This window comes from Plasmopara halstedii, assembly GCF_900000015.1.
Source record: "Plasmopara halstedii genome assembly, contig: Scaffold_1583, whole genome shotgun sequence".
NCBI lineage: Eukaryota > Oomycota > Peronosporomycetes > Peronosporales > Peronosporaceae > Plasmopara > Plasmopara halstedii.
The window spans coordinates 785591-796811 of record NW_020188494.1 but is presented as its reverse complement, the minus strand read 5'-3'; the positions used below and the strand labels follow the sequence as shown (position 1 = coordinate 796811).

The 11221-nt window shown below is 44.9% G+C and overlaps 1 protein-coding gene across 1 annotated transcript; it reads left to right on the top strand.

The window, feature by feature from the left end:
- Positions 1-2521: 2521 nt before the first annotated feature.
- Positions 2522-10772, top strand: PHALS_01750 (PapD-like; the record flags this gene model as incomplete). Its single annotated transcript, XM_024716203.1, has 2 exons — positions 2522-2536; positions 2610-10772. 2 exons carry the CDS (start codon positions 2522-2524, stop codon positions 10770-10772), a joined length of 8178 nt encoding a protein of 2725 aa, XP_024581825.1.
- Between the last annotated feature and the right edge of the window lie 449 nt (positions 10773-11221).

Genomic DNA, 11221 nt, shown 5'->3' with positions numbered 1-11221 from the left:
GTACCGGGATCCAGAGCAAGTAAACGTGAAAGCGTTGGCACCGGAGCGGCGCCCACAGGTGCTCGACCACCCAAAAGCTGAACCAGCAACTGGTTTTGAGCACAGAGTGCAACGATTCCCATTTTCAACGGTGCCAGGCGCTCCACCTTCGCATGAAGCGTCATTTCCTCAACGGCTAGGAGCCGCTCCTACAAAGCGCGATAGTCCTCAACGTGAGGCAGCTGGTACAGAACGTGCTCCAAGCCTGGGCTTAAGAGGCTTGTCACTCGATCGGCTCTCGAGGTCTTCCGCGCAGCGGTATGCGACCCCTGCATGATGCTCAGCGGAACCCTGATAGCGACAAACCTCGTCCTCAAGAGCTCGAAGAACATCGCGAGTCACCGGACGGCGATCGACCCGGTTAATGTCGTCTGCCGCCGGCTCTTCTCGACGAGAATGGTGCTGTTCACAATCAAGTGGAACGTCTTGTGGGTCGACGTCGTCGCCAGGGTCAAACCCAGTATCTTGTGAAGTGGCGGCAATACCCCGACATCGAGAACTAGTGGAAGTTTGTAGCTCCACTTCGGCAAGACTGCCCAGACGTTGTGGACGCTTATGACCAGAGGGATCTTGACAATCCGTGTCGTTGTACGCCCTGCAATTCTCGGCAATGACCACAGAAACCGAAGGGCCATGAGCTCAGCTCGAGCTATGACCCTGAGCTACTGCGGTCGCATAATCACCCATGTGAGTGACACAGAGCTCGCGGGAGCGTGATGGATCAACTTATGCGTCGCCGAAGGGACTTTCTTCGGCGACGCGCGTTGACTTTGGCAAACTCAAACCGAAGATGGCGTTCCACACGCGTTCACCTGTGGCTAAACTGTAAGTTGTATAGCGAGGAAACTTTCCGGTGCTACTGCATCCATCGCTTAAAGAGCTCTTCGTTATCTGCAGCGGTTTCGCCAGGGCGAGCACCACAGCAACCTTCCGCATCGCGAGTACAGGAGCGCCTCCTCTTTGAGCACAAAGTCGAGTGCAGTACGTATCCATCGGAATTTCTCGAAGAACCAAGAAGTGAGCTCGGAGAGCTTTTAATTCGTCAAGCTCAGCTTGTGTAGTGGCCGAGGGCCTCGCCACGTAGATGCTCAACGATCGAGTGATTGCGTTCTTTTACACGCTTCACCTTGATTTGGTGGTGATATGAATAATACGATACGACTTCTCTAAGTCAGAAGCAAATGTGAGCAAACAACCGAATGGGTGACCATCGGGATATTCTGCGACAGCTCTCCCTCGCTTGGTTTTGGTGGCTGCAAAATGTAAATGCAGGCCGTGCTCACCTACCCTTGAAAAAACATCTTAAAATATTTTGACTGCATCAGTTTACATACCAATTTGTAAGTGGCAGTGTTATCAGCTGCTGCCCTACTAATAGAAAAGCCAAGAGCTGTTTAAATTTCAATGACACGGCTAGGATCGTGAGCAATGATTGCTTACAGATATTTTCCAATAACAACGTCATACCGCCGCCTATTAACATGTTATTCAAATTGATCCGTTTTCTAAGTTTGACTTTCCATCTGTAGTCAAATAATCAAATGCTCTGCAACTGTTTGCGAACTCGTGAGCTAACTATCTCAGACAATTCTACATCAAAGGACCTGCAGGTTTCTTCTGATCAGGGAGGGCTACATAGTTGTAAGGCTTTCGTGAATTTTCTTCAATGCGCTGAAAAGATGATTCAGTGATACAATAGCACATGGCAACTAGTTGACTGATTTATTCCTCTCCCCCTGTTAAAGAGCTTCGGTAGCACGTAACTTGCAAAGAAGACTGTCTTTTGAATGTCAAGTGATTTTCAGTTGATCCACATTGCTTTCTCTTCCTCGAGCGCAATGCTCGACAACGTTCAACTACGTCATGGACATAAAAAACTGTGCATCTTATTAAATGAGCTCTAACACCTTTCGATTTAAGTCGATAAGTGACGCTGGCATTTCAGTGTTTATAGGTAGCAGACTGGGCTTTTTGTGGTCGCAAGGAGCCAGTAAATTGACTCCAAACGTCATCGACTTTACTTCCCCCCGTTATTTAGTAGGGACTACTACAGCATCAACGCACTCCCCGGTAAGATCAACGGCGGAGACAGTCGGGGTCTGTCATTGCTCAGGCCGTCAAGCGGATACCAGGCTACCAGCCGCTGTGATGATGGTATAAATACAAGAACGAGGAGAATACGGCATAGAAAAGATTGTCAAGTCCGCGACGGACCTGCGTTTGGCCTTGTGACTAAAACCCAAATTTCCCAAAAAAAACAAGAGATGGGTTTTGTGATAAAAGCCTAAAACCCAGACTCAAATTATATAAACATTTGCGTTTTCAATCCATATCGCGCACAAATGTTGCCTTGAGCTGTAATAGTCAGGTATCCGGTTGGAGCCTTTCAACGAGCGACGGCTAGTCAGCAGGTCGTTAAGGCGCCCCTTCACCCTCACAAAGTTAAAAGCGAAGTGAAAAGCAAGTTGATACCCTTTGATTTATGGCCAAGCGCCGTGTACGGTTAATCTGCTCCTTCCATGGCTGTAACGAGGTATCAAATTGACCTCATTTTCGGTGTGTTCTTATAGAAGCCAAGCGAGATTCTCACAGGCTTTTCAACAGCCAAAGCCCATGCCATTAAGCATGCAACGAGTCAAATTATAGAGCTTCTGGATACCAAGGATCACACGGCGCATATTTCAAGCTCCGTGCCGCTCCATCAGCCTTTATTTAAACCTTCACCTTCCGAAGTTTGGATTGATGAATACACGCCATTTGAGCCACTCAGTATCAAACTCCGCTTTCGTAACTGCGACACTGTCGTGCGTCGCTTAAAAATTGAGACTCCACGCTCTCCATTTTACCGCGTTCGACCGTGGGATGCTGGAAACAAAAAGGATTGTGCTAAGTCTACCCCAGTCGACGGGAAGGTGGCTGCGGGAATGGAAATTGTTTTCGTTCTTGAGTTTCTTCCACATGACGTGACCGATTACTCGCTGGATCTTGTGTGCTGCACGGAGCGCGAGCGGTTCCTATTGCCTGTTCGAGTGCAGGGGCGCTTCGCAGCATTAGACTTGCCGGACAAGCTCGACTTCGGCATTTGCCCCGTTAAGATGCCCACGACTCGCGTTCTGACTGTGCGAAATGTAGGGACGCGCGGCGCTTCATTTGTATTTAAGACGAGTGAGCACTTTCGCGTCACTCCGTCTAGTACGACCTTGACCCAACGGGCTGCTGTGCAGATTGAATTGAGTTGTATTCCGCCATGTTTGGAGTCAGGTGAAGGCGAACTTGAGGTAAGTGACAGTACCGGTCAAACGGCTGTCGTCCGTCTAACAGGTCGCGTGATTGAGGTTGACCTGTTCTTGAGTCAACGATTGGTGGAGTCTAGCGCAACGTATTTGTCACTGTCGTCTTGCAAAACAGTAAAGATCTGCAACGAGTCCGAATACGCCCTCGAGTTTTCTTGGAAATCATTTGCAGATGCTAGCCGGGAGGAAGAAGAGCGGTCCTACTTACTCGACGAACTCTCCCGAATGGAAACAGCAGAGCGCGAGAAACTACAACTGCAACTCGGAGAGACTGACGATGTAGACTCGAGATGTACACACTCGCCATTTGACGTGCGAAAGGCCTTGGATACAAAGTACAGGTATCTGCGTAAGGCAAGCCTTGACGATTCGATGCAATTCGTGGATGCGTGCTTCTCGATCTCACCATTAAGTGGGCGGGTGTGGGCACATTCCGAGGTTGACATAGTCGTTTGTTTCAAACCAGATATTGCTCGTTCGTACTCCTGCCGTGCCTTCTTAGAAATAGCAGGGAAGGCCGCCCGACTCCCTCTACAACTGACAGGAAAGGGTATTGGTCCAAAGGTGGAAATCGTCTACAATGAGCATCTGGATTTCGGCGATATATTTATTAACGAAGAACGTACCCGCAACTTCACGATTCAGAACAAAGGCGAGATTTCAGCTGATTTTGAGTTGATTTCTGTAACAATGCCTGCTAATATGAGTATAACGGTAAGTCCAGATCATGGTACTCTAGCAGTCAATACTATGCTTAAAATTGAGGTCACCTTCAGTTCCCAAGAGCTAGGCGAAGTCTTGCAACCAATTTGTTTTGGCTTGAAAGGCTCCGACGAGCAACTTAAAGTACGCATGAAAGCGCAGGTGATCCCTCCCATCCTTCGATTTAATGTTGACCAAGTGAATTTCGGTGCGGTCTCGTATTCATTTTCTCAGTCTCGATCGATAAAGCTCGTCAACACCTCAAATATTGCATTAAGTTATTCTATATGCATTCCGGAAGAAGCGAAATACAAGCAAAAAGAATTTAAGGTGAATCCGTCGGACGGCAAGCTTGGTCCATACGAGGAAGAGCAGATTACGATCCATTTCATGTCTCTTAACGTTAAGGTGTATCACTACCAGCTTGTTGTTGGCGTCATTGGTGTTGGAGCCGACTTGCTTGCTATCCCAATCAATGCTCAATGCCTTGTTCCTGAGCTGACAGTTCTCGAACGTGAGCTCGATTTTGGCCGATGTTTTCTTCGTTACCCGCACAAACAAATGCTGGTGTTGGAAAACAAGTCCTCCTTCTTATTTGGACGCTTTGAAATCGCAGAGCAAGATAGTTATTCTCGTGCCATTGCCACTTATACCGCTAGCCAATTATCTGGCAAAGTAAGCCCAGGAGAACAAGTGCCAATAGAAATCTCATTTTTGTGCGAAAAAGTTGGTAGCATTCGACTCTCACTGACGATCAATGTTCTAGGGAGCACGGACGTTCCCCTTTCTGTGATCTTAAGCGCTGCTGGTTCTGGTCCGCAAGTTGAATTGGACCAATCTCAGATTAACTGGGGAAACTGCTCTTGCCTTGTTGATCATGAGCGAATCCTTCGTATGACTAATGTATCTGTCATTCCAGCAATTTTTAAAACATTTACTCGTGAGGCTTGCTCCAAATTCCAGATCAATCGATTGGAAGGAGTGCTGATGGCTAATGAAAGCTTAGATTTGGTAATTGTAGCTAATATGGATGATACTGTGGCGTATAAGGATCAATTACACATTTTAATTAATGATGGAGACAGCCTTGTCGTACCCTTGTCAATTTCAGGAACAGGAACGACGATATGGTCGTCAAGTGACTTTCGAGAAATCGACTTCAAGTACCAATTGACGAGCAAAGTGTGTGAGTGGAGTTGTACACTCGAAAACAGGGGGAAGCGTGTGCAGGTGCTTTCTTGGATAAGTCAAGCAGCAGCATCTGATAAACGCAAAATCAGCTCTACCAAAACCCAAGGATTTTCGAAGAAATCGAGAAGTGAACAGCGAAATCCGTCAAATAATAATCAATGTGAAGGTATTAATGGAGAAGACCGGGCAAAACCTGTTTTTTCAATCTTTCCAAATACAATTGAGCTAAAGCCACGCACAGCGTGTGTTTTTGTATTCAAGGGCCTGTCATCTTCAGCTGGACTGATAGAAGAAAAACTTACGTGTGAGACACGTGTGGGGAACGATAAAGTCAGCACAGTTTCATTTTTAACTTTGATTCGGGCAAAATTCGTCAATCCGAGACTAATTTTCTCATCGTCGTTTTTGTCTTTCGAGTATATCCACCATCCTGGGAGTCAAATTAAAACATTGTCGCGTTCTCTCTGCCTCACCAATGATTGCGAACTCCCATTGTCCTTCAAACTTCACACGCAGATGCCATTTGCACTCGATTGCTGGGAGGCATTATTACAACCTGGCGAAAAGCTTGATTTGAACGTGGTATTTCATCCGGGATTTAAGGATGACCACATTTGTCGAGTTATCAATGGAAAGGTTATAGTAGTCTATACAGATCACCCTCAAAAGGATAGTGTTGATCTTATAGGCGACATCAATTTTCCAAACCTTTCCTTCGAGACGACCAACATCGACTTCGGCTGCACACTCAACGATACACAAAAGTCGATTTATATGAATGTGACAAATGTATCGAGAGTAGACACAAGTTACAGATGGATTTTTGTTGAAAATGAGAAAGATGTGTCATCAATCAAACCATACATTCCTATCAATCAAGTTTTTGATATCTTGCCGATTTGTGGGCGATTAAGGCCCAACGAGAGTGAAAAAATTGAATTTGTATATTTTGGGCATGCTGACCGTAAATTCAGGAGCATTGTGGCATGTGAAATTGAAGGTGGGCCCGAATACGAGCTAATGCTGTCGGGGGAGGCGTCGTCTATAGCTTACGAGCTGGATAGAAATTTTCTCAATTTTGGCCAAGTATTTTACAGCAAAACACATAGTCGCGACTTTCACATTTTGAACGTCGGCAAAGTTCCTTTTTCTTTCAAATTAATTGTCAACGAGACCGCACGCAGAAGGACGTGTGAGTTCTTCCCGACCACTGGGACTATTGCTTCCAACGAAAGGCAACGCATCATAGTGCGCTTGCGACCTGGAATTCCGGAGTTTTTCGATGAAAACATTGTGATTAAACTTGCCCACTTTCAACCTTTCCCATTCAAACTCTTCGGTTGTGGAACATTTGCTGCAGTCACACTCAATTTGCCGCGCGAGAACGACCAGGTCAATGCTATGTATGATGGTTTTGCGACGTGGAAAGAGTTACAATTGCGAGCAAGGCTTGATCTTGAGCAGAAACTGCTCAAACCAGCCCGTACGGCGAACACAAATCGACAATTACTTGATGAGAGTGCAATCTTAATACAGTCTGACTTACAACTGACCAAATCAAGCGCACGTGCAGACAATGGGCTTGCGTTATCCAGAACAAAGATATCTCATCAGCGTGGTGAAGTACCCGGCAGTCCGGCTTGTAGTATTACGACACCTGAGGCTGACGATTTGGATGTTGAATTCGAAGCGTGTCGCTTATTTTTTTCGAATTTCATCATAGCACAAGAAATGGCTAAGGCCAACATGACGAGTATCGAGCCAAAAGACGTCAACTTAAAAGAAGCAGAGGAGATAAAGACGGGGTCCAGGCGTTCTACTAATTCTCCGCGGCCACCTTCGTCCAGATCTAATATCAAGGCAAAGGCGAAACGCGAGCTTGAAGAACTATCGTTTGTTTTGTCTCAATTTGTATTAGACTATGGAAATGTTGTCGTGGGAGCACATAATATCAAACGATTCAATGTAACTAACATCGGTCATGGCCCAGCTTCTTTCCAGATCGATCAAGATTTAGCAAAGGCAAATGGGATTCAAATTGAACCTGAACGAGTGGTGCAATTACCCCCGAAACAGTCGATTGAATTGAGCGTTAAATTTAGCGCCTCAAAGTCTATTGCTTTGGGTAAGTTTGAAGCGCAACTTTCAATTTTAGTAAAGAACGGACCCCCCTGCACTGTGGTGGTCCGCGCTGTAGTCACAGTGCCAGAGATTGAAATTTCCACGGAACATCTCGAATTTGGCAAGATAGCTGTCGGGATGTGTCGTACGATCTATACCCAGATGCAGAACGTGTCCCATGTGCCTGCCGAATGGGTCTTTAAAAAGCCGATGGGTTCAATGAAGGATGTAAAAAATTTTGACATTACCCCACGCAGAGGACTTTTACCCCCGGGGTCCAAAATGAACATAAAAATTGATTTTATTCCGGATAAAGAGCGCCACTTTTATTTAAGGCTTCCAATCAAAGTTTCTTCAGATACCAAAACGCGATCGATTGTGTGCCGTGGAGAGGGTTCTGAGCTGCGCATTTCTTTTCACCCGCCTCTAGTTGAATTTGGTCCCGTGCTTCCTTGTTCCCCGCCAGAGGAGCGGCATGTGGAGATATGCAATGACTCTGATTACGCGGTTGAAGTATTCTCATTGGATTTTGACTCCGCGTACCAGCATGATGAAGCTCAACTGCAATCCTTAAACGCTTTCACCTCGGAAAAGACGCTGCGATTGCCGGTCCGCGTTCCAGGAACATCTTTAGCGGAATACGTGGCTGACAACATTTTAATCCCCGCACACATATCTGATGTGGGTCAATCAGATGCCGACCCTGCTAAATTAAGGGGAACAAATGATCTCACTTCGAAGGAGAATAGCGATTTTGGAGAAACAATCTTGTCGTCAAACGGCTTTGCGGACTTTCATATTATACCAAGGAAAGGCATCGATTACATTGTGGTCGGGCCTTCGCAATGCGGAAGGTCAACACAAGCTTGCCTTCTTGCTGAAAAGGAGTCACTGGTTGTATGGACGATAGATGGCGCAATTCAGTCAGTTTGTGTTGCCAAAGGCCCTTTAGCAGATGCCATGCGTGAAGCGCTCGGCGTCAGTCCCGTTGCAATTGACCCTATGCATATAGAGATGCCAAAATTGGCTGATGATTTTGCGCAAGGAGAGACATCACGCCAAACCACTTCTGAAAGGCTTGCTTATTTATTACACCACGTTATCTTGTGGAGAATGGCACAACCAGATATGAAAAAAGGCAGTGTTTTGGACAGTTTTGAAAACTCATTCTTGAGTTTTCAAGAAACTCTGCAATGCTACTTCAAACCTCTTCTAGCGGTCAGAGTTATTGTACTGAGTTTTGACGAAGACACGTACGAGTCTCTGTGTGCGTTGACCACAAGCCAAAAATTTATAGCTGATAGCACTGCCTCTAACGCGCCATTGACTTCAAATAATGACTTGACTCTAAAGTCTTCATTACTCAATGACGCAAATGGTGTTACAGAAAAATTAAATGCGCAAAATGCGGAAAAGAGCGGTTGTAACGAAGATAATACAATTAAGACAGAAGATCAAAAGCATTTAGAGTTAGCTTCGAGTCAAAAAGTAACGCAGGATCTAGTCACTAAGAGTGGTGAACCCGTCGAAGCTGAATTCTACAACTCATTCGAAAGCACTCGTCCAGTACAAAAGGTGATATGGGATTCGGCGAGCCCACAAGCTGCAAATATATCTAAGCCTGCTACCTTTCTGGAGTACTCACTAATATTGCAAGACATGAAATGCCAACTAGCTTCCTTGATAATGCATGACAAAGCAGCCTTTGGTCAACCCCAAGGCGAAGACATTCAGGCAGAGGATTTGTGGGCGAAGGCGAGCGAAGTTTTCACCCTAGACAACTATGTATTGGAAATTTCTATTAAAAAAGCTGGTCCACCGCACATTCTCCATAGCTTGATCATGTCTGCTATTGAAAATTTTACCCAAAATTGGAAGTGTAGCCGCTTGCCAATCCCTACCACTACAACGGTTCAGTTAGTTCAATCTCCCCCAGAACGACTTCCTCGAAAAAGTGTCGCTAAATTTTCTCTACGATCAGCGAATACGGTATCTTCACACAAGCTGGAAGTGAACAGCGACATTTATCAAGAGGCTGCTGAAGCAAATGGTCCAAATAAATATTTGACGCGATCCGAATTGAATGAACAAGATCTGGTGGTTACGACTACAGATGCGAATCCACAGACAGAAAGATGTATAGTACAGTCAAGTTGCGTAAACAGTATTGGAATTCGGGCAGCTTCTGAAGTATTAAGCTCGGAGTCGCGATCATGTTCCCCTTCAATAAGCCGGTGGATTATTGCTCCGCACTCGAGCGTCGATGTACTTGTTTTATTTGCTTCTACTGATGTTGGAATTTTCGACTGCAGTTTGGGATTTGAAATCGTAGGAAGCCAGCATGAGTTTAATTTACTCTGTCGTGGAATTTGCGGTGTACCGACCATAAACAACGAGCCTAGAAATGTCTTCATGCACCGAGTAAAAACTCGCTCAGATGATCACTTTGTCCGTAAAAAGTTTGTGACTTCGAGAAATCAGTTTGAATTTGGACCACTTGTTGTCAACAATCAATGTGCGGAACCACCACAAACACAGCAAGATTTTATAGAGTGGCAAAAAACGAGTCCAAACAATGTCGAAGTGTTTCGGATATCCAACAGCAGCCAATATCCTATTTACGTCGAGTTAGTCTTGAAATTAGAACATGACAACACATTTGCTGTGTTTCCACGTGCACTCGAGCTCAAGGAAAATGACACAAGTAATGTGATGGTGTGGGCAAACCCTTCAAAAAATGGTCTTCAAGAAAACTCTTTAATCTGCTGTATCAGGGATAATCCCGAACCAGTAGAATTTCGGATCAATTGTTATGGTTGTATACCAGAACTGAAGCTTCATGGTCCATGGGAACAATCTGTAGCGACAATTACAGCAGAAGAAAAGACTCAGACACGTGACCTTCGAAAAAAAAATGTTTCTACATTGGATAGACCCATTCAAAGAAATATTGGTATGCCACCCGTAAAAAAGCCATCCATGTCAATTTTTTCGCCACAGCAACCGATTTTGAATTTTAACAAACTTCTGCCAAACCGTAAGAATAAAAAAACATTTTATATCGAGAACGTCACGCCGATTGACGTCTTGTGGCGACTGAGCAGCGATAATTTACCGACTGAATTTCAGATTTCGCCCACAGAGGGTACTCTCAATCCCTTACAAAAAGTTCCCGTACTCGTAGTTCTTTCCGCTAAAGAAGAGACGATTTATGACCATTCACTACAAATTGTGTGCTCGGATGTTTCCACTGCTCTACAAGTGAGCGACCAAAATCAAATGGTGACACTCATATTACGAGGAGAAGCTCAACGGATTCAGGTCGATTCTTTTGACAACAAAGGTAATGAAATTTTCAATCAAGAAACCACGGAATTTGCAAACACAGCGAATGGTGACGGAAGCCTAAAACTTGAAATGGTTTGATTAAAAATCGATAAGACAGGTATAATTCACATTTACATTTTGCAGAAAAGTCCTCGAAACAAAGACTAACCCCGGCTTCACAAAAAAAGAGAAGGGAAGAGAATACAGCGTTCAAACTTCATTGAAGCAAAGATACGACTTGCGCCTCAAGCGTTTAAATTATCAAGTGCTGGCGGTAATGAAAAGACTCGTTTTTCTTGGATCTTGCAAACGAGAACAGCAGATTTACTACCTCAATTCAGCTAAAAACACGCATCGTGTAACCGTGCCCTGGTAACAGGGTTGTGTGTCACACGAGATGTGCATGGTGTGACAACACCCAAACAAAAATAAGGTACGGGCTAGGTAGCCAGTAATTATGCATGTATTTAGATTTTACTGTACGTATTTAATCTAAACTTTTAAAATTAAATTAAAAAAATCAGTTTTGATTTTTAAACGGAAGAGTC